This window comes from Megascapheus bottae, chromosome 11 (assembly GCF_031878675.1).
Source record: "Megascapheus bottae isolate mThoBot1 chromosome 11, mThoBot2.hap1, whole genome shotgun sequence".
Classification (NCBI taxonomy): Eukaryota; Metazoa; Chordata; class Mammalia; order Rodentia; family Geomyidae; genus Megascapheus; species Megascapheus bottae.
Genome location: NC_143519.1, coordinates 57463519 through 57488442, shown reverse-complemented (window position 1 = coordinate 57488442; position 24924 = coordinate 57463519). Strand labels below are relative to the sequence as shown.

At 37.4% G+C, this 24924-nt stretch overlaps 1 protein-coding gene across 1 annotated transcript in view; it reads right to left on the bottom strand.

The window, feature by feature from the left end:
• Lnx2 (ligand of numb-protein X 2) overlaps positions 1 to 24924 on the bottom strand; it is a 76624-nt gene that overhangs the window by 21971 nt on the left and 29729 nt on the right. The window contains exons 2-4 of the mRNA XM_090342340.1: positions 17864 to 18362; positions 3048 to 3301; positions 484 to 683 (exon numbers count right to left, since the gene is read on the bottom strand). Coding sequence (XP_090198466.1) covers positions 484 to 683; positions 3048 to 3301; positions 17864 to 18276 — 867 coding nt within the window. The 5' untranslated portion in view covers positions 18277 to 18362. The remainder of the gene's footprint in view (positions 1 to 483; positions 684 to 3047; positions 3302 to 17863; positions 18363 to 24924) is intronic.

The window sequence follows — 24924 nt, the reverse complement described above, 5'->3', positions numbered from 1 at the left end:
TCCTGGATTATAATTTTTCTATTTATGTCTCTCATGTAGCCAGGATGACAGGTACAATGTATCACGTCTGGCTTAAAAAGTTGAATTTCACTTCCTCTCTCTCGCTCCCAGTAGTACTCTGGAATTGTGATCATTTTTCTTTTCTTTTCTTTCCCCTCCCATCCTCTTTCTTTCGTCAGTCCTGGGGCTTGAACTCAGGGCCTGGGCACTGTCCTTAGGCTTTCTCAAGGGTAGTGTTCTAGTATTTAAGCCACAGAGCCACTTCTGGCTTTTTTTGTGTATGTGCTCCTGAGGAATTGAACCCAGGGCTTCCTGTATGCTAGGAAAGCACTCTACCACTAGGTCATGCTCCCGACCTGTGATCTTCTTGATCTCTACTTTCTGAGTAGCTGGAATCATAGATTTTTCTAAGAAGCTGAAATTATAGGTTTTTAATTTTATTAATAACAAAAACACAAGTTAACAAAATAATTTAAAACTTACCTGAAGAATCTGGTCCCCAGCAAGGAGTCTCCCATCTCTGGCAATGATCCCATCTCGGTAGACTTCCTGGATGACAATGTTAATCAGTGGCGTTTCATTGCCACCCACAATGCTAATTCCTAACTGAATGTACGGATTAGATCGGTGTAATTCAATTGTGGTAATTTCTCCTTCTGGTAAACTGAGTGGTTGATGTGCAGCTGCCAAGTTAAATGAGAGAGGAAGAACAATGTTTTATATTGGTTTACTTCATGTAAACAAGGCATCTTATGTTAATATGTAGGTGACTAATAATTAAGCAATATGATTGGCTAAGGGATATGATGTCAAAAACTCAATTAAGATTATCTAAAAGTTTCATATTTCAACTTAAGTAAAAATAGTGATTAAAAAAAAGAAACCTACTTGGTACCAGATCTGATGACAGGGATCTGGTAAAGAAACATTAAGAGAAAACCATCTGGAAATAGTGTACTGTTAGCACAAGGCAGAAGAAAGGAAGCACACATTGGTGCTATATAGCCCAGAGAGAGAACAGCCATGTCAAGTGTCTACAAGGTGTTTGGAGATCAAAAGGGCTTGAGGGCTGTGACAAGGACAATTTGAATTTAGTTTGTGAGAGAAAACTTTTTTTTTTTTTTTTTGCCAGTCCTGGGCTTGAGCTCAGGGCTTGAGCACTGTTCTTGGATTTTCTCAAGGCTAGCACTCTACCACTTGAGCCTCAGCACCACTTCAGGCTTTTTGCTATGTACGTGGGGTACCGAGGAATCGAACCTGGGTCTTCATGCATTCTAGGCAAGCGTTCTACCACTAGGCCAAACTCCTGGCCCCCGAGAAAACTATTTTTGCAAGTAATTAGCTAGGACCAACCACCACAGTGTCCAGGATGCCGACTCTCCACAGGCCATGTGTTTACTTCCTAGCGGTGGTAGGTACAAGCAGGCAGCAGTTCGCTGCAGGTGTGTGCTGGGTAATAGCATGCTCAAAAGTTATGTTCCAAGACATTTACTTGCTCTATGATCTGTCTATTCATTCTCTCAAGATTCAGCTTTTTTATCTCCCCCACCCCCCCGCCAGTCCTGGGGCTTGAACTCAGGGCCTGAGCACTGTCCTTGGGCTTTCTCAAGGCTAGAGCTCTACCACTTGAGCCACAGCACCATTTCCAACGTTTTCTATGTATGTGGTAACAAGGAATTGAACCCAGGGCTTCCTGTATGCTAGGTAAGCTCTCTATCACTAGGCTAATCTCCTGCCCTCCTTCCCCCCTCCCCCCACCTTTTCTTTAAAGTTTCCTAATTGTCAGGTGCTGGTGGGTCATGTATGTAATCTTAGCTACTCAAGAGGCAGAGATCAGAGGATTGCAGTTCAATGCCAGCCTGAGCGAGACAGTCCATGACTCTTCACTTGACCACTTGAGCCACAGCACCATTTCTATTTTTCTAGTGGTTAACTGGTGGTAACAGTGTCATGGACTTTAGTGCCTGGGCAAAGTTTGAACAGTGATCCTCAGATCTCAGCCTCCTAAGTAGCTAAGATTATAGGCATAAGCCACCAGACCCTGGCTTCCATGGCACCAAACAAAACAAAACAAAACCCACAAACAAAGCAAAACAAAACTTCATAATGTCACTACCTCATCATTTAAGTAATCAGTTAATATAAAGTGCTTGGTATAGGGCTGGTAGTGTGGCCTGATGGTAGAATGCTTGCTTAGCATACATGAAGCCCTGGGTTCAACTCCTTGGTACTACATATACAGAAAAAGCCAGAAGTGGCAATGTGGCTCACATAACAGAGTGCTAACCTTGAGCAAAAAGTGTCCAAGGGCAGTGCACAGGCCCTGAGTTCAAGCTATAGAACTGTCCTCCCCACCCAAAAAAAAAAAAAAAAGTGCTTAATATAGTGCCTGGCAGTAATATTTGATTTGAGTTACATGGTTTTTACTGTCAATGTCATCATTGATTTCTTTTATTTTTTATTGTAATTAATAGAAGGATTACAGTTATAGTCACCAGACAGAAGGTGCATTAGTTCACACACATTGATGTCCCTTCTCATGTTTTTGTCCCATTTCCCTTCCCTTGTCATTGATTTTTTTTTTTTTTTTTTGGCCAGTCCTGGGTTTGGGCTCAGGGCCTGAGCTTTGTCTTTGGGTTTTCTCAAGGCTAGAGCTGTACCACTTGAGCCACAGCACCACTTCTGGCATTTTTTTCTATGTATGTGGTACCAGGGAATTGAACACAGGTCTTTGTGCATGCCAGGCAAGCACTCTATACCACTAGGCCAAACTCCCAGCCCATCACTGATTTCTTATGTAAAGAGGTAAACATACTTGTGAACGAAAACAGTAAGAACCATGTGAATGACTAGTGGGTAACAATGAGAAGGATACCTCCCCTCTATTAAGACACATTTTATGTCTAAGATATAGAACTTTAGATCTGCATACTGGGAAGGGTGGATGATGTGACTGTAATTGTTCAGAGGACAAAGGTGCATATTGGAAAATTAGTGGGAAAGAGGGAAAAAGAGTTGAACTACACCAGGAGGTGAACTGTACTTACTGTCAGCGCCGGTGCCTTCCTCAAAGGCAGGGTTGTCTAGACCTGGCTCCTCAGTCCACACAGGAAGAGATGTAGATGTTGAGTTCTGCTCAATAGTTCCTGTGCCTGTTCCTGATGCGGAGCAATCCCTTTCTGGGGATGAAGAACCTGGAGGATCTATGACAGCAGATCCATTTTCATTCTCAAGATCTGTCTGAGTTCTACTAGTTTTCCTTCTTTCCAGGGCAGCTCTCCGATGAGAAGCTCCAGGACACCTAGGAAGAATGACCAGTTATTTCTACATTAATTGCTCAAAAGATTTAAAAAAAAAAGTGAGAGAGGGTAAATTAGCAGACTATACCTTAACCAAAGAATGATACCTTGAAGTACTGACAATTCAGTACTTCATGAATCCTCATGTGGCAGACAAATTAAATACAAGGCATAGGGATGAACAGTGGTTTGAAATATCTCTCTCAAGGACTACTACTTCAGTCAAAAGTCATATCCAGGTATACACTAGTCACCAGGATATATACTGTAGTTGTGTTTATATCACAAGTATCAGTGTGAAGCCAGAGGTGGTGGCTTATGCCCCAAATCTTAGCTACTCAGTAGAGTATGGAGATCTGAGGATCTCAGTTTAAAGCTAGACTGGGCAGGAAAGTCTGTGAGACTTATCTCTTAACTAACCAACAAAAAGCTACAAGAAAATGTATAGCTCAAGTGGTACTTTGACAGCTTTGAATGAAAAGGCCAAATAAGAGCTCTAGGCCCTAAGTTTAAGCCCCAGTACTGGCACAAGAGAAAGAGTGTATAATTCTGATGACAGAATTTATAGGCCAAATGTCTCATTCAGAGGAGTAGCAATCATGCAGGCTTCTTCTACCATGAGAGGTAGCATCCGGCGTGGACACTGAATGTGCTCCATGATACTACTTTACTCTTCACATCCATGTTACACACTCACTAATTAGCACTAAGTTATTTGAAACTTTATGGCCTGTAGCAAGGCACCTGAAAGGCCCAAATATTTACATTATAATAGATACAGAAGGAAAGAAAAATGTATTATTCCATCTATAAAATTAGAGCTGCAGTAGGGACATTAAAGGGATACTCGGTGAGCTAAAAAATGTATTCTAAATACTTGGGAAACTTATATTAAACAACTAGAAATAAGAGCATGCTTGCTTTATTTAAGCAAAAAGAAAGAGCAGACATGCATATTTAAACTCACAACCAACAAAGCATTTAAATAAAAGCCTTTCACAAAAGACATTAGAAACAATGCCAGATGCATGTTCTTTGATTAGGCAGTGATCAATATGCTTAAACTTGAAGAATGGGAAGAGAGACTCAAGATTATCAAGCAAAAACTGGATCCACTTTAGGAAGTAGTGACCATATAGTATTATCAACCTTTACACAACAACAGTATTTCAAAAAGTCCAAAATTTCTAACAAAATGGAGCATAGGATTAAATTAAAGTAAAATAGAAAGCTATTCCCTAACTATGAAAGTAGCACATTTTCCCCTGAGCTAAATATTTATTTTAAATCTTGGATTTCAAGATCATTTATTCACTTTTCTCTATGTCTTTTAATGAAGGGAAGAGACAACTTTTTTTTTTGTGGTAGAACATGGCTTATTTCTCATCAACTTTTTTTTTTTCTTTCTGCATGTGCAAGCAATGTTCTTTTAAGGATCTGACAACTTTCGAAAACTAGATCAAGAGAAAAATGTATTTTGTCAAAGAAAGAGATTTAATTAGAAATTCAAACTGTTTTATTCAAAAGGGAAAAAATTACAGCAATAAGTAGACTAAAAAATTTGTGGCTAAAGGGATAGATATATCTTAATTCCTAAGATATATCATACAACAACATCTGCATGAGCAATAACTATTCTTCAGTAGAAAAATGAATGAGGACCAGGAAATGAAGAGGAAGTAGGGACAGAATGTGAACACCTGGGAATCGGCTTGGCCAGCAGCGGCTCTAAGCCCTGGTAAACTAAATAAGCCTATCCTATAGTTATTAAGCCTGTTAAAAATAAATTTAAGCTGAGTGCTGGTGGCTCACACCTGAAATTCTAGCTACTCAAGGAGGCTGAAATCTGATGATGGAGGTTTGAAGCCAGCCTTTTCAGGAAAGTCTGTGAGACTCTATTTTTTTTTTTTTTTGCCAGTCATGGGCTTGAGCTCAGGGCCTGAGCACTGTCCTTGGACTTTCTCAAGGTTAGAGCTCTACCACTTGAGCCTCAGCACCACTTCAGGCTTTTTTTTTTTTCTATGTATGTGGTACCAAGGAATCGAACACGGGTCTTCATGCATGCTAGGCAAGCACTTTAACCACTAGGCCAAACTCCCGGCCCCAAGTCTGTGAGACTCTTATCTCCAATTAATCACCTAAAAAGCTTGAAGTGGAGCTGTGGCTCAAGTGGTAAGGCATTGACCTTAAGCAAAAAGCTCAGGGACAATGCCTAGGCCCTGTGTGCTCCTCAAACCCCTCTACAAAAATCAAAGAGGAAAACCTAAAGGTTAGCTTGCTAGTGAGGTGAAGACCTAGGCAAACTCCCACTCCTAATAGGACAGCATACTGCTAGGAGGACTGCTGAAATGGAAAAGGTATTAAAAAGCTACCATGGAAAAATATGTAGTGATATTGTCTAGTGTTAGGGAAAGAAAGCTTTGGAGAAAACCTTTAGGAGCATCCAGATTTAAATAAGATGGGCCAGGTGAACTGACTGAGGTAGAAGCACTAGGCAGGATACTATGATAGAAAGATGTACAGCTTAGCCAAAGGAGATGAGGAAGGTCAACCAAGAGAAAGCTCCTAGTCTGCCAACTGCCACAAAAGGGGCAAACAAGGTAAGGACCAACTGGAAGCTGATGGTAACCTGCGTACAATGTGGACAAAAGCCTAGGCTATAATACAAGCTTTCCTAGTAACATATACATTCCATAAAAATTTAAACACTGGAAATTACACGACTTAAGAGAAAATAGGTTTTGGACAGATTGTTCAAAGTCTGAGCATATGAAAATGGGGAGTACTTGTAGTTCCTTCTGGATATGTTTTAATATTCTAAAAGTTAGATTATAATAATGCTTAAACAGTTCTATGAATACACAAAAGTCACTGAATTATATATTCTAACTAGGTGAATTTTTATAGCATGTGAAATACATGTCAATGAAGCTTATAAAAACTGTTAGGAAATATGGATAGAAAAAAGCCACGATTCAGACAGCACAGAGCTATCTATCATCTGTCCTTAAAGTTTGTAAACACCTGGAACTGAAAGTGAAACAGAAAAGAACAACATTTATGGAGAATTTTGTGCCAATCTCCATGTAGCAACCCCTCATTTATACTATTTAACTAATCCTAACAACTGTTCCATTACCTTCATTTTACCATGAGAACTTGAAACAACTAGGCCAAGGTTTTATCCCTTTTCTTTGCATCAAGTTAAATTCATTCACATAGAGTTCTTTTTTCCTAAGGAAAACATGAACTGAGTTTATTCTACAGACTTGTAACTAGAAACACAATTAGAGAATGTTAGAGCTATAAAAATTTAAGCCAAGTGCAGTGCTAGTGGGACCATAGTGCATCTTCCTCCCAGTGTTTCATTTTACCCTCTTTATTATTTTGACTCACTTTAAGAAGGCAACAAATTACCTATGAACTAACTTTTTTTTTAACAACATTATTCACTAGTAACACTGCAAACAAATATCAGGAAACCTGGTGTAACACAACACACTATGTCATTATCACCAGTAGTGGTAGGGATCCTGTAAGGCAAAATGAAGCGAGGCATGTAAAACACCACACTTAATGGAACTGAAAGGCTGGGGTATCTGATTTTATTTTTCTTTTTTGGCCAGACTGGGGCTTGAACTCAAGAGCCTGGGCATTGTTGTTAGAGCTTTCTTAAGGTTAGAGCTCTACTGCTTGAGCCACAGCACCACTTCCAGCTGTGTATGTGGTACCAAGTATTGGACCCAGGGCTTTGTGTGTGCTAGGCAAACACTCTACCACTAGACCACACTCTTGGCCCCTCTGATAAATTTTTTTAAAAGATAAAAGTAGTTATAAAGTGATTTAGAAAAATCAATCCCACTGATGTCAGCAAAAAAGATACATCAAAAATATTGAAAAATCTCTCTTCCATATAAGCAATGCAAAAGAGTAAGAGAAAGTAGTAAGATGACCTGAACAACTGAGGGATCATTTGGTTATGAATAATGACTGAAACTCAAAATTAACTAGAGAGCTCTACTTACCCAGTTCTCAGTTGCATGGTTCACTAGAAAACAACAGACCAGTTCACACTGGAAACCAAGCTGCTAAGGGAGCAGCCACTGAGAAATTTAAAGCTCCATGCTCAATCAACTGTCCTAAATGGACCTGTCTATTGTTATTTGGAAAACCCCATTTGTAAGGCTCTCTTTTCCTCATCTTACGTTAAAGCTTGTCCAGTGCAAAGCATCTTCTCATTAAGTGTGTTTGTTGATTTAAATCTTGGTGGAAGCTAAGTGTGGTGGTGTTTGCACCCCTATAATCCTAGTACTCAGGAGGAAGAGTCAAGAGGATTCTAAGTGCCAGGTCAGCCTGGGCTATATGGTGAAGAATACATGTGAAAAAAAAAAAAAAAAGTATGGTCCATACCAAGACAAAAGCAACCAATAGGAACTGTCTCTGAGTAAGGCTACACATTGCATTTATAAGGCAGCTACTTAAATCCGATGCTTTGAATATGTTCAAAAACAAAAGGAAACCATATCTAAAGAAAGAAAGGAAAATATGCTGGGCACTGGTGGCTCATGCTTGTAATCTTAGCACCACGGAGGATCATGATTCAAAGCCTAACTGGGCAGAAAAGTCAGCAAGGCTCCATCTTCAATTAACCAGGAAAACAAAAACAAAATCAGAAGTGGAGATATGGCAAATGGTAGGATGTCAGCCTTAAACGAAAAAGCTAAGCAAAAGCACAAGATTCAGAGTTCAAGTTCTAATACCAGCACATTAAACAAATAAATATATAAGTAAATAAAGAGACTTAGGTCTCATCAAAGTACTATAAAGAAACATAAATAAGCCATATAAGAAACATAACACAAGCCATTAATACAGAACTAATCAAAACTTTATAGTTTAATTAAATTCTATTTTTTATTTAAATGAATGAAAAATCCACTGGAAAAGTTTAATAACAGAGTTAGAGAAGAAATCAGCAGACTTTTAAGAAAACTAGAAGGGAGAGACATGTTATAAGAAACTGATAAAAATCATATTTTTGTCAGTAGTCGGGATTGAATTTAGTCACTTGCTTACTTAGCAAGCTTTGTACCACTTTAGGCTTACTCTATCTCTTATTGCTTTAGTTTGTTTTCTTCTTCTTTATTCCTTTTGGTGCCAGATCTGGGCACGAACTCAAGAGACTGAGTACTATCCCTGAGAGTTTTTGCTCAGGGCTAGTGTTCTACCACTTGAATACAGCTCCACTTCCAGCTTTTTGGTGATTAACTGGGGATGAGTCTCATGGACTTTCCTGTAAGGGCTGGCTTTGAACAGCAATCCTCAGTCTCCTGAGTAGCTAGAATTCCAGGCATGAGCCATCAGTGCATGGCTAGTTATTTTTCATACAAGGCCTCATGATTTGTCTAGTGCTGTGTGCTTGGATGATAATCCTTGCATTCTACATAACAGGGATTATAAGCATGGACCACATCTGGCTATTTTGTTTTTTTCTTTTCTTCCTAAAACTATTAACCTATAGATCTCTACCCCTTGGCCTTCACCATTATCCTCAGCCCCAAACAAAAAAAAATTTTTTTTTGCTAGTCCTACGCTTGAGCTCAGGGCCTCAGCATTGTCCTTGGACTTTCTCAAGGCTAGCGCTCTACCACCTGAGCCTCAGCACCACTTCCAGCTTTTTTCTATGTATGTGGTACCGAGGAATTGAACTCGGGTCTTTATGCAGGCTAGGCAAGCACTCTACCACTAGGCCAAACTCCCGGCCACCAAATAAAAAATTTTTTTTTGTGTGTGTTTTTTATTAAAGAATTTATTAACATTGATTTTTACATCATATTTCAAATGATGTGTTTAACAAACAAATATTCAAGAAGGGAATCGCTATATACAATCACTGGCACTTAGATTTTAGCACAAAATCAAAATTAGGCTGAGGGTTTGCATGTCATAAATACATATTAATCTATGCAATAAAACATTATGTCTATAGAGTCATAAGTTTTTATGTCTATGTAGTTGTGTTTATATTTTCGGTACCATGTCCATAACATTGGGTATGCAACTATTGAGTTCTCGCTCTTGTACTGCCAAACAAAAATTTTAAAGCAGCAAGAAACAACTCATCACATGGAAAAGATCTTCAATAAGATCTACTGATTTATTTCAGAAATAATGGAAGCTAGAAGTCAATGGACTATACAGTCCAAGTCCTATTTTTTTAAGAAAAGTAAGAATACAAACTATTATCTGCAAACAACAAAGCATTCTTCAAATTAAAGGTGATATTAATATAATATCAAATAAACAAAAAGAGGCTGTTGCTAGCTATTGTGTAAGAAACAAAAAAGTTGGGATTAGAGGTGTGACTCTGTAAGCGAGGTGTAACTCAGTAGGACCTGTTAAAGTTACTGTAAGGCCTTGAGTTAAGCCCCAGTACCAGCACAACATGAAAATAAAAAATACTGTAAGTTTTGAAATATAGAACTATGTATAAAACATCATGGGAAATTTCAACGAAAGCTGTTGATCAATAGGGAATTTGGATGGAGAGAAGAGAAAGTAGCAGAGAATGTTACTCTTAACTATGTGAACCCATAGTAAATTAATAACTACACAGTGAACCCATTAGTAAATTAATAAACACATAAGAAAAAAAGAACTCATGAAAATCAAACAGGCTTTGTTAGGGTAGGCTGGGAAGCAGAGATAAGGAGGTGGGTCAATGGGGGAGATAAAGGAGCAGAAGTAAATGAGGATAGTCTTAATAGTTTCTTTATGTATACGAAAATGGAAAAAGGAGATACGTTAAACTGTTTTAAGAAGGGAAATAAGAAAATAACAGGGAAGGTAAGGTTGACTGGGATATCTTCTATCCATGTGCAGAAATGTTATGCTAACTCTTTTCACCCTTTAAAACTAAAGTATGATAAGAAATACCAAAAGGAAAAACAAAAGTCCTTCAGGCTGATTTGACAGGACAATGGATAATTACTCAAAGAGTATGAGTAATGTCTTCTATTTTGCCATTGAACTCAGAGGCCTGATGCTGTCAGTTGGTTTGCATGCTTAGGATTGACACTCTATCATTCTGTACCACAACTCCAGCCAATATTTTGCTGGTTAATTGCAAACAGTCTCTCAAATTTTTCTTCCTGGGTTGGCTATGAATAGCTTCTGGCTTATCTGTTGTTTCTTTGAGACAGGATCTTAGTCTCTAACTCAGTGGTAGAGTGGTTGGCCCAAAACTAGGACAACTAGAACTAGGCAAAGGAAGGCTAGATTCACAGGAAAAAATAAAGAATACCAGTAAAGGGGAATATATATATATACATATATATAGACACATATATATGTATATATATAATATAAAACATTTTCTTTCAATTTGTAACTTTTCTTATGCTTTAAAAGGCAATTAGATAATTATAATTCTTTGTTGCTGGGCGTAGAATCCATACAGACATAATTTATAGAACAGGGACAGCATGCCTCACTAACAATGGGAAACACCCTGAGAAACGCAAACGTCACAGACCCAGGTGAGTCAGTGGAAGGGCCTCTGGACAAAATCCAGAGACATGGCAAACATGAGACATCCAGGCTGCCAAGGGTGCGCTACAGGGAACTGTTTTAAGGTAACCTCTTATAATGTATAGTGTACTCTAAAATAATGATACAAAGTACAATAAAGACACAGAACAGAAATACAGCCATTTATTATCAATTATAATGTACTCTGTACAACCGTATGCTATATGTTTGTAAGACTGGCATTGGGGAAGGTTTACAACCAGCTTTAATTTACACCAGCATTGCCACATGTCTGCTGTGTAATGCTCTGATGTTCAGGTGGCTTATGATGTCAAGAGGAACCTTTCTGTTTAATTATCCTCTTGGAGAATGCTGTCTATTGTTAGGCAACAATGTTATTTTGTATCACATGGCTGGACACACAAGGTGTGTGCACTAGCTATGATGGGTAGTTTTATGTATCAACATAAAGAGGCCATACTGATCATGGTGCATCAGTAGTATGGGAGGGTGCTTTTCAAGTAGATTAATATTAAATCAGTGAACTTGGTAACGCCCAGATGGAATGTCCTACTCCAGTGGCTGGGCATCATTCAATCCACTGAGCTCAGGAAGAGAGCAAAAAATGGAGGAAGGAAGACCTTGTTCCATTTTTCCCCGCCACACTGCTCAAGCTTGGCGATCTTTTATTTTCTTTCTGCCACATTGTGGCTCCTTTGCTTATCATAGCTCAGACTCAGAAATACATTGCTGGCTTTCCTGAGTTTCTAACTAGCAAACAGAATTGTTGTGGAACTTTTCAGCTCCATAATCATAGGAGCCAATTTCTCATAATTAATCTATTTATTGCTTCTGTTTCTGAAGAATGCTGGTTAATACATTAATAAAATTAACTAGATGGTTAATAATTCAAATGCAAACTTTATTTATTTATTTATTTTTTGCCAGTCCTGGGCTTGAGCTCAGGGCCTGAGCACTGTCCTTGGACTTTCTCAAGGCTAGAGCTCTACCACTTGAGCCTCAGCACCACTTCCGGCTTTTTTCTATGTATGTGGTACCGAGGAATCGAACCCAGGTCTTCAGGCATGCTAGGCAAGCACTTTAACCACTAGGCCAAACTCCCGGCCCCTCAAATGCAAACTTTAAAACAAAAGAAATGACAAGAGAACTAAGTGGTGTTCTAAAATATATCTAATACAAAAGCAGGAAGAAGTGGAGGAGTAAAGAAACAAAAAAGGGAAGCAAAGACTTCCTGTGCCTAATTCTAGGTATCCTACTTCTGGGTCAACCACTCTACCACTGAGCTAGTGAGACCCTATCTCAAAGAAACAAAGAACAAATAAGCCAGAAGCTATTCAAAGCCAGCCTAGGAAGAAAAGTTTGAGAATGTTTCCAATTAACCAGCAACATGTTGGCTGGAGTTGTGGTATAGCATGCGAGTGTCAGTCAGTCCTAAGCATGCAAACCAACTGACAGTATCAGGACTCCAAGTTCAATGGCAAAATAGAAGACCTACTCTGTTAGTAATTAAACTACCAAGCTGGGCTCATCCTGTAATCCTGTCTACTCAAGAGGCTGAGATCTGAGGATTGTGATTTGAAGCCAAGTCCCTATGAGACTCTCATCTCCAATAAACTACTCAAAAAAAGCTTCAAGTGCAGCAGGGCCTATCCATTGCACTAGACACTGATGAAATGGAACTAAGCAGCGCAAAGGTGGTGATGGGAGGGAGGGAATGAGAAAGAGGAAACAGCTGATACTTAGCAAAAGGAAAGAAACGTACATATCGCCCAATCTGGAAGAAATCGTTTTATTGTCAACATTCAAAGGGTGAAACTTTTTCTTATGTAAAACTTGAGGTTCTTCTTCTTCTCCTTCTCCTCCTCCTTCTTCTGCCAGTCCTGGGGCTCGAACTCAGGACCTAGGCACTTTTTGCTCAAGGTTAGTGCTCTTGTCACTTGAGCCACAGCACCATTTCCGGCTTTTTTCGGTGTATGTGGTATGGAGGAATGGAAGCCAGGGCTTTGTGCATGTTAGGGAGCACTCTACCACTAGGCTATGCTCCTGACCTAAGGTTTTTGTGTTTTTCATCATTTATAAGTTTTATAGATTAGAATGATGATGCTTATTATTATGAAAGTAAAAATATGATGACTTTAGCTAAGTATAAATAGGCTACAGTACTGTGAAATATATGCAATTATTTAATCTCAATAAAGAAATCTTCTGAGGAAGAAAAAAAAAAACTAAAAGTGACATTGTGGCAAGTGGTAGAGCGCTAGTCTTGAGCACAAAGAGGCTCAGGGACAGAGCCCAGGCCCTGAGTTCAAGCCCCAGGACCAGAAAAAAAAAATAAAAAATTAAACTAGCCAGATTAAACACTCTAATCAAAAGTCAGTGATTGACAGACACAGCGGTACACATGTATAAACCCAGCATTTGGGAAGTTGAGAAAAGAATTTTGAGTTGTAGACCAGCTTGAGCTATATTATGATACTTTCACAACAAGACATAAGAGCCAAGAATATAGCTTGGTGATAGTGTGCTTGTTGAACAAATACAAGGCCCTAGGTTTGATCACCAGAACTGGGGAAGTGGGGTGCCATTAACTGCTAGGAATAGTGAGTAACACATAACTGTAATCCCAAAATTCAGGAGGCATAGTCAGGCAGATCATAAATTCCAGGCCAGCCTGAGCTTTGAAACTGACTCAAAAAAATTAAAGAGCAAAACAACTCCTACCCCCAATAAGCCACAGTGATTTAGAGCTAACAATGTATAAGCCAATGATGGAACACTTTATCTAGTACTACAAAAAAGAAAAGTTAATAATGAGAAGAATAGATTACAGCAAAATAAAAACAATGGATCTATTACATGCAGTCTATAATATACACAGCTTCAAATTCAGACATACTTCATAATGAAAGATGTAAAGACACCAAAAGTTAAGTATGGAAAAACACAGAGCAACAGAAATCAGTATAGCTGTGTATGAACACTAGTCTCAGTCAAAATTTTAGGATAAAAATTATTTATAGTAAAAAAAAGATATTTTACAAAAGAAGAATTAATTTTCCCAGAAGGAATAAGAATTGTAAGAGTTATGCCAAACAAAGCCCTAAAATATATTAAAAATTAGAAGAAATAGATAATTCAACAATAATAAAAGCTTTAATGCTCTTCTTTCAATGAGTGGAAAAACTAGACATAGGCACAAGACAATAGAGCAAGACTAATTTTAATGACATTACATAACAACTAAATCTAAAAGATATTTATGAAACACTTCATCTATCCATAGCAAAATATATACTCAAGTACACTGATGATATGTTAGGCCATTTAAAAAAATTTGAATAAAAAATTTAATAATACATTATATTTTTCTGTGATATGTAAAATGGATCAAAACCTCCAATGTAAAAATAAAAACTGTGAAACTCTTAGAAGAAAATGCAGATGCAAATCTTTGTGATCTTGATTAATGGTATCAAAAACATGAGAAAAGGAAAAACAAAAACACATAAACTAGACTTTATAAAAAGTGAAATTTGTGCTTCAAAGAACAAAGAAGAGTGAAAAAGATGCTGAGTAGACTGATGGTACAGTAGGAAAAAAAAAACCTTTAAAGAAATCTTTTTCTATGCCAATATCTTTCCAAGTTTATCAGATATTTTTCTTTTCCTCTTAAAATGGATAGCAAGCAGGGAACTGGTAGTTCATACCTATAATTCTAGTTATTCAGGAAGCTGAGATGTGAGGATTGTGGTTCGAAGCCAGTCCTGGCAGAAAAGTCCATAGGACTCTTATCTCCAATATACTATTCAGAAAAATCTGGAAGTAGTGCTCTGGCTCAAGTGGTAGAGCACTAGCCTTGAGCCCTAAGAGGCCCAGGGACAGAGCCTAGGCCCTGAGTTCAAGCTCCCAAGACTGGCAAAAAAAAAATTATGCAAAGAAAGTACTCTTTTGGCCATAAACACATAATTTAACAAGAAAAAAATGAAAATTTGTATGATCATAATATTTAACTGTTTAATTGTTGGAGAAAAGTGGGGGAGGAAACAAAAGAGGCAGGAGGAACACTTTGTAGTTGAGGTTTTGGTAAAATTTCACAATATAATTACTTAAATGTTACTTATAAAGTATAACATATAGAATATTTCTCAAAACCTTTATTTTTCCATTCAAACCTAGATGCTGTCAATATCCTTAAAATTCTTCATGATTACTAATATATTATCAGAAATCAGTAATTTTACTTAAAAATATATTCATCCTTCACTAGTTCTACTATAGTCTATAAGAGAAAAATGTCAGCTCTTCTCAAACAAAACATACATACATGGTGAGAGTAGAACTCTACCCAAATAGGAAAAGTGATCTTACATTTGAAATTCATGTAAACAACTTCTATTAATGAGATTTCCAAATTCTAAAAATTAAAGGAGTAAGGCAACTCACTGTTGCTGATACTGAAATTCTACAGATTTCAATAAACCTTACAGACAAATCAGCTTCTAATAAAATAAGTAGAATTATATATAGAGGCACCAGATAGTCATAATAATCATGTTCTACTCCTCATGATGTCATTCTTCCTTTATTTGTGCTGACTTGAGATATGGTTGCATTTCCCCACCCCCCCTTCTCACAAGATGAAGCAGCTGTCCCCTCCTATGAAATCTAGGTGGCCCTAGGTCTCTTTCAAGGACAGTAACAGCACAGAGATGCCACACAATTTCAAGGTTAGGTTCCAGGAGGCCATGAAGCTTTTACCTCTTTTTCTGGGACAGTAAGCTTTCATGTAAAAACTTTAAATACCAGCTTGAGGTTGCCAAGCCTACAGGGCACTTGTACACAGAGTTTCTAGGTGACAAGTCTGAACTAGGCCCGGGCTGGGTCATCCCTAAGTAGCCAGACATGTAAATGAAGAAGCCATTTGGAAAGAGACTCCCTAATTCCAATTGTGGCAGTTCTTAGCTTTTAGTTCTTCTAAGCTGTGGTCCAGAGACAGGCGGCCATGTCTGTTGTGTTCTGTCTAAATTCTGACTCATAGAATCCACAAGCAGAGTCAAGGGCTTGGTATTTTTGTGTCACTACGTTTGGGCTGGTTAGTTTCTGAACAAACATGACAATCTACTTGGGTCACAGAAAGGAACGACAACCCAGCAGTAGATTCTAACTTACTACTAGGTTGCTGCGATTATGTAGCAAGTACAACTGTAGGGCACTGGATAGCTACACTTAATCCTAGCCAAGAGTCCAAGAATTAATAACATAGCTAATAAATATTTTCTGAATGAATGTACAAATACACTACATTCTTTAGGGATGTATAATGAATAACAGAAGCTCCTACCTAAATTTTAACATTTTAAATAGAGATTAGAGAAAGGTAAGACATTCACCACATACTTGTTTAAATGAAATATAAAGATCAAATTAAACTTGGCAATTTACATAACTACGCATACATAGTAATAATTCTTGGTTCTTGATATCAGACAAGTCAGTACTTTTACTATCTCCCATAATTCCATTGTATCTTTCACAGTGGGCCTTGTATATGCTTACCAAGTTCTACCACTTGAACTACATTCCTAGTCCTTGTTTATTTTTCTTCATACTTTCTCACATGTCTTATTTGTTTCTAATGAACACAAGAATATTTTGGAGCAGAATGAGCACACGGATTCAAGTGTCTATGAAAATATGACTCTATAGAAGTGGAGGACTCGAGCTGTGGTGGATTCAGTATGACATACAAAAGTTAAACAATTAACTTTAAGCAAAGCATCAACTAGCTCTAAATCTGTCGCTTTATAAAATGGGGAGGGGGTAAATTTAATGACATAATATCCTTCAATTTTATATGTGAGGATAGTGCTATGATATATATCCAACTTATACTTGGTTATCACAACCCAATAGTATATATAATTCATTGTTCTCCATAGCAGACAAAACTGTACTTTATACTGTATAGTGCTTTCACTTGAAACTTGAAAACCAATATACTTATTCCTGTCATTTTAAGTGATTCTACATAAACTGTATTTTAACTCTTTCTAGAGGTTTAAATGTTTTGAAAATCAAGTTTCTTGCTAAAAATCAAATTATAAAACTCAAAAACTAATCAACTAAATGAATTGCTTGACATTTCAAAAGATTTTCATTAGGACAAAGTCCCCACTAAATGTTTTCTAACGTCTAGTTGCTATATTACAACTCCTGGTTTTTGTTCAGTTAAGCCTCTGAAGATTTCAGCAAATTAAATCATGCAACTTTTTGTCAACCTTTTTTGTTTCTATAATAGCAACAACAAAATCATCATTTTAAAAAATAGGCTGCATAGCATCTCTTTGATGATGAACTGTATTTATCCTTTCCAACTTTTAAGATTGACTCTAATTTGCTAAGCAATGTACAATACTGCAATAAGCATCTTTATATTTAATTTTTCCTTCTATTGAATGATTTTCTTATGATAGTAAACTAGACAAAAAGTGCCAATGGCTCACATCTACAATTCTAGCTACATAGGAATCTGCAATCAGGAGAATCACAATTTGAAAGTAGCCTTTCTCTAAAATAGCTAGCAAAAAGAGGATGCAAGGCTCAAGTGGTAGAGCAGCAAACCAAGCAAGCCATTCAAGTATGAGACTCTGAATTCAAATCCTAACATAGAAAAAAGGCATTATACATTAAAGCATTTCCATTCTTTGATAAACCATAATGTTAAATACTATTCAATGCATCCTGTTTGTTGTATCTTTGCTGAACTCATTTCTCATTTACTCTGGTGGGTCATTTTATTTGTTTTCTATTTTTTTGAGACAGGATCTTATCAGGCTGGTTTCAAATGAACAATCCTTCTTCCTCAGCCTTTTGAGTGTTGGAATCACAGGAAGGAACATAGCACCATGCCTGGTCTACGTTATTTTTAAATAAAGTTTTTATTCGTTTTACACAACCTTTTTTTTTTTAAAAAAAATCTTGCTATTTCTTTTGTGTTTGCATTTCTTGCTTACCTGTTTTTAAGATGTGCCTCCAGATCACAGCGTTGCATTACATCTTGGCACACTGAAGGAAAAGGACACAAAACTAACAACTTGTCTAGAAGTTTATGAACCAGAATGCTAGACTTCTTACACAACTTGAAATGAAGTCTCTTCCGGTCTAAGGGACAGAAGTCTTTCTCTTGTAGAAAGTTTCTGAGGCACTTGTAGCAGAATGTGTGTCCACAGGGTGTATCAAGTGGCTGCAGCAGAGGTTGAAGGCAAATATGGCAGACAAGGTCATCATCTACTTCATCCTGGTAATTGTACAAGTGGTTTTCTCTGGTCCAGTGCTGTTGGCCACACTCAAAGCACAGAGGGTTTAGGGAGGAAGAGGAGGAGGCGGTCTGCTCCACTGATACCATCTCATCACTTGTCGTTCCCATCTTGAATCATCTGCTACTTCTGTGTCTTCATATGATGGGTTTAGTTTCCTTTAACAGACTTGGGTGTATCTGAATAAAGGCAATGTCTGGAAGACACAAACGAAAGTAATTAGAATAATTCAAGGTAAGTTTAAAGTAAAACTGATTTACCTTCAGCAAAGACTTAGAAAGTTTTTAGATGAGGTGATAAATGAATCACAAAAATAGTGATATAAACTAGTTTGGTAGTTGGATAGTGTGCCAAGATCTGGATGAAGAAAGAACTTGCAATTGCAATATGGTATAATAATCAATATGGTTTCCTATTTGAAATTCTGAAATACTTCACAGTCCTAGGGTAGATTTAAGGCTAATTAATTGCTAATTGGGCAATTTAAAGTGTATTATGTAATGCACTCGCATTTATCATCCTAATCATGGCTCCTGGCTTCTAACTGACCTATAGAATATATAGCACTATATCAGAATAAGAGTTCTTGAGATGTAGTCTCAGGAGAAACAGGATTTATTAATTTAAAAGTGACCTTTTTGCTGGGAACTAGTGCCTGACACCTACCTATAGTCCTAGCTACTCAAGAGGCTAAGATCTGAAGATCATAGTTTAAAACCAGATATGACAGAAAAAAGTTTATAATTCTTATCTCCAATTACCTAGCAAAAAACCAGAACTGGAGCTGTGGCTTAAATGACAGAACACTAGCCTTGAGTGAAAAGCCAGGGGATCGAAAGAAAACAAACAACAAAAATTGTTCCTCACTACCAGAAAAAAATACATTTTAGGACAGGTATAAGTTGATTATGTTTAGAACATAATTTATAGGAAGACACATCAGCATAGCATATAAAATAGCATCTGGATAAAATTCCATTAAGGTATACTATTCTATTCCATTAAATGAAAAAAATATTGTAATTCAAGCAAACAGTAATATAGGTTGTAAATTGTAGTTCTGCTTCCTATTATTCCACACTTCCATTTGGTGGTGTTTACTTGGAGTGCCTTTGGGGTGGGTGTGTGTGTGCTTGCAGACATGCGCGTGCAGCTTCTCCACCACTCTTACAGCACTCTCCATTTCATGTAAGCTTAAAAGGAAATGGTCCCCTTCTGCTGAAGCACCAGAAGCTAAAAATCAGCTGCAAGAACAGCAGTTTCCTGGGTCCTTTCTGTAAATATTTACAGTTTCGAGTGTATGCTGAAAATTGAACTTGGACAGAGGCAAGAGAGAACAGTTAAGAAAACCCGTTATTAAAATTCCATGTAATAAGTACTCTAAAAAAGTTATATACAGGATGTTACATAAGTGTGGGAAAGATGAGGAGAACTGGCATTTAAGTCTGTTTGGCTTTGTGGCTAGAAATACTTTCAAAAGGGTTTAAAAAATATGGTCTGCTGAGTTGTGACAGGAAGCATCTGAGAGAGAAAGAGCACGCCCAAAGAAAAAACAGACAAGATCGTCTTGGGCAAGAGAAGAACATTAGCTACTTTTACAAGTCACAGGGGCTGGCCAGTCCATGGCACATTCAGAAAATGTAAAGTGAATGCTCTCAACCCAGGTAGAGACCAGGTTCTTAGGCAACAATAAAATGTTAACTTCTAACCCAGGAGTATAAAAAGCAGGATACCATGTGGGTTCTACTTTTGTCTGTATTTCAACAACATTTTTCTCTGCTATTTTATTTCAGGCAGTTAGACAAAGCACAAAAATTAAGCCAGGTATGTGATATACACATATAATTAATCCCAGCACCCATAGGGCCTAGGTAGAGGATGAACTTGAAGCCAGCTTGATTTTTCACATTGACACCCTATCTAAAGAAATAAATAATTATTAACATTTTAACAGACTTCACTTGGCCATGAAATATAAGAATTGGGATAGGTTTCAGGCAGAACAGCTTGACCTGCCCTTGAATAAATCATGTTTTGAAAAATAACATTAATAGCACTTGTGACCTAAACTATCGGTAGCGACATCAAGAGGGCAAACATCCTAGTATTTGGTAACTTTACCCTTTGAACATCAAAACTACTTTAAATATCAGTACAAGGTTTGTGACATTAAGAAACATGTATCTCAAGCAGAAAGATTACTTCAAGTTAGGTATTTTTTACACTCTTATTTCCCCTTAATTAACAAGAAATTCACATATTCTTTGCCCTTCTTTATGATAGTGTTTATTCCAGCTTTTCTTTTCCTCAAGAAAATATACTGCAGTTTTAGCCTCCCACATAATGACTAAGAAAGCTTTATTCTAAGACTATTCTGTATTAGCTATTTTCTGCATCTCTAAATAACTTCAGTTCTTTAACAATTTTCGTTTTATCACAAAATCTTTTCATAAGGAAAATTAACATGTTCCCATTTAAAATACCAAATAACAACTCCACCCTGAAATACCGAAATGTTCACATAAAATGAACATTCAACGAAAAGCAAACTGCAAGCCATATAGCACAAGCCCTTGAGAGCACAGGCCTGGCCTGAGGGGTCAAGACTATTTAGTCACTCACTTACGAAGTTGTGACTTTACTAAAGTCTGTAGCCTTTTCAGATGAAAAATTGGAGTGACAACAATGCTCCCTTTCAATATAAGCAATACACATTAATATGTGTGTGTGTGTGTGTGTGTGTGTTGTTTAAAACAGTGCCTATAACATCATAGATGCAATGTGTTATTAAAAAAGCAAGCAAGATGCTACTATTTCACTAGCTACTCATGAAGCTGAGATGTGAGGACCAAGGTTTAAAAATCAGCCAGGGTCAGAAAGTCCAAGCTAATCTTATCTTCAATTAACCACCAACAATCAGGAAGTAGAGGTATGGCTCAAGTGATAGAGCACTAGCTTTGAGCAAAAAAGCTTAAGAACAGTGCCTAAGCCTAGAGTTCACACACACAGGCAGGCATGCACACACACAGCAGAAATTTGGGCAGATTTTATGGTTTTCTCAAAGCTAAAGAACTTACAATTAGTGAGAAGTAGAAAAAAAAAAAACCCCAAACCCAAAAACCCCCAAAACCAAACAACCCAAGACTTTCTTGCTCCAAAGTAATATAATAGAAAATTATGAGGTTACAGGAAAGAGGATTGGTATCTCATGAAAGCTTTCAAGGGTTTTGTAAGAAGAAACAAAACCTGTCCTGACTTTTTCAACTCTTTTCCCACTATTTCCAACCCTAGGCAGGTCATTTTCCCCCCCATTCTGTGTGAAATGTCCTACATTGCCTCACATCATGTCATGGTGTGCTATGGCCTAAGACTGGGTCCCTCCAGGGCTCATATCCTGGAAAGATGGTTCTCTAGTACAGTGGTAGAACTTTTGAGAGTTGGGGGGGTCTCAGGATTAGGCTACTGAGGGCATTACACTAAAACAAAGTAGGGGAGTAAACGAGAGAGTCTGGAATTGAGTTTTATGATTTTGTCTCTCTTGTGTGACTCCTACTGCATGAGGCTAATACCCTTTCCTTTTTCTTGGCACACAGTTGGGCCCTCATAAAAAGATCAAAGATTGCTGCTGATCTTGGACTTTCAGCTCTAAAATGGACTTTTCTTTGTAAGGTGTTCCAGCACAGGTATTTTGTTACAACAACATAAAACAGACTAAGAGCTCTAAGAGTTGGGTCTCTTACTAAGGAGAAGTTTAATAAATGTTGAATAACCAACTGCACAACAATATTTTTTCTCTTGGCAAGTTCAGGCCACCATAACTACATGTAGTAATTTACACATGGTTGGGTTGATTTTTAAGTTTTCCTTCAGATATTAGCTCTAATTTTTTTTTACTTTTTAAATTTTGTATTGTTAATATAAAGGTGATATACAGAGACATTACAGTTTTATAATCAGGTAACCAGTACATTTCTTTTTGGACAATGTCACCCCTTCCTCACTTTCTTCCAGTTTTTCCTCCTGTCCCATCCACAAGTTATACAGTTCAGTTTCAACATAGTGTCTAATGAGTATCACTGCTGAGTTTGTTCACCCTTCTCTCTCCATTTCTGTGCCCCTCTTTACTTTACCAAAGACAGATAAACCAGTCACAATGTATACTTTTATAAATATATTATCTACTTAAATGGTTTTGAAAGCAGTAAAGAAGCTATCAAATACTCAGACATATTTTTAAAAATAGGCTGAGCAACAGTCCTTGTAGTAGAAAGGAGGCATGAAAATATTTACAACTTCACTCTGGTTATGGCTAACAGCTTATGTGTCCTTGGGGGGTGGAGGGAGAGGAGGAAGAAGGAAGAAGCAGGCTAAGAATATCTGTTGCACTGTAAGGATTCTAGAAAGACTAGTGCACTAATGTATATATTCCAAATCTATGCATTTTCAGATCATTTCTCTATTGTTTTGGTGGTACTGGAGGCTGAACCAAGGGCCTTATACTTGCTAGGGAGATGCTCTATTTCTTCATCCATGCCCTCAGCCCTTTACAGGCAGATATTTTTAGAATAAGATATCAGGTGGGTCTTGCCTGGGCTGGCATAAAACCACAATCCTCCTGATCTCAGCTTCCGACATAGCCACAGTGACAGGCACACACCACTATATCAGCAAAAGTAGCTAGCATTACAGGTGTGAGCCACTGACACCAAAGTTGACATTATTTTTGACTCAGAATTAAAGCACCCTCATGCCCGAGTCTAAAAGATCCAGCTTAGGGAAAAAGGATGATGAAGATAAGAGCAATTCACCAAAGTATGCACAGATGGAAACCGTCTTTGGTCCTTTTAACTTGGCAATGCCAAGCGTCTAAGAACACCTTGCTCTCATCCTCCCCTCTCCTCTGGTTTACCTCCAACAGTTCTTTCACAAATCTTCACGTGAGTAACTTCTTCGTGACACATTTGCTATCAATCTCTCATTTCCACTTCCTAGAAGGGAAATGGTGTCTTTTTTTTTTTTTGTCTTTTGCATTTCTACTTCTTAGCACCTACAATGCACTAAAGGAAAATTTGTTTTCAGACTCAAATGTGAACCCGAAATGTGTACTTAAATAAATATACAAAGAAAACTACTTGTTTTCTTTGCAGTGCAAAGCAATTAAAATATTGGACCCTACCCTGTAACTTAAAAACAAAGAACATGACACTACTTACTTTGAAAGGCTGAGGCTGCTTGATGAATATGGGAGGATCAAAAATTCCAGGCCAGCCTGGCCACACATATAAGAACCTTTCTCAAAAAAATATATCTATCTAAACACACACACACATCCCACATAAATACAGAGGAGAAGGGAGGGAAAAGGAAGGATGGATTTTGAAAGCTGGCAAGATGTTGTGAGAACGCATGCAAGTTTTGTTAAAATTTATTCAGTATTTGGGAGAATGAGTGAAAAGGGCATTTGTGAAAAACATTTTGAAGCTAGGCAGGGGGCTCACCCCTCGCTACTTTAGGAGGCCGAGTTCTAAGGGCTGCAGTTCAAAACCAGCACACTAGTAGAACAAACAAACCAAAAAGTTTTGACTTTGCAGATAAAGAGTACAGAGCAAGAATGACTAACAGAGTATTAAAGGGCTCTTATTTCCATGAGAAGGCACAGTGGTAGTCTTTTGGAAAACAACAAGAACTGAAAATCAAGGCAAAATATTGAGCCTTGCTTGCGGTAGTTTGGATTGTAAATGTCCTCTAAAATGCCCCGTATTAAAGATTTGGTGCTTGGAATGGTGCTATTGGGAGATGGCAGAATTTTTAAGAGGTAGGACCTAAACAAGGCTTTCTCTCTTCCTTGTTGATTTGCAACCTGGCTGTGAGGTAATTCTGTATTACACACTACTGCCACGATGTGCTACTTAGCCCAAAGCAACACAGGCAACAGACCATAGATAGACTGGAAGTAAATCTGTAAACCGAAATAACCCTCTGTCATTGTGGCATTGTTACAGTGACTAAAACTAACACACTGCTGTAGGAGTCTGTTTTTCCTGGGACAAAGTATTTCTAGACCCACTGGAAGAAGCAATCTGGATGTATAAAAACACTTAGCACACATAATATAAGAGCTTTATATAAATCCTATTCCTAAATTAATCAATACTTCATTTGCAATATTTTAAATTATTAGTTTTGACAATTCCACATTTACAACTTTCTTGTTTTTCTATATAAACCTAATTCAATAGGCAGAGCAAGTTCTTTCCTTTCTCCTTTTAGCAACATTTAAGAAGTCATTGCAATTTTTAAAAAAATATTTCAGACTTAGGCATTCTTAAGACACTATTTATGGCTGGAGATATCCCTATTTAATAATCTAGGAAATTATGAAACTAAGCAAAAAATGCTAGAAGCAATAAAATTAAGGCTCAGAACTCTATGCCAGCTGGGTAACTAGGTCACTATACATTCATTCTTTTCATCTACTATGTCTGTTAAATGTCTACTGTGTTACTCTATTAAAGACACTCTGAAAATTTAGAGTGCCTTATATCCTGATTGTAAGCAGTTTGGTTAAAATATTAATAGATCACCTGTACATGTCTGAGTTTAAGCCTAATTCTAAAATGCTTATCATTCTTTGTTTGCATACTTGATAAAATATTCATCGATAGCATCACACTTGCCTTTTAGTTCTAACATGTTTTTAATAACTTTAGATATTCTATTAAAGAGGATCAAGCTGTGGCTCATATAGGATACACAAA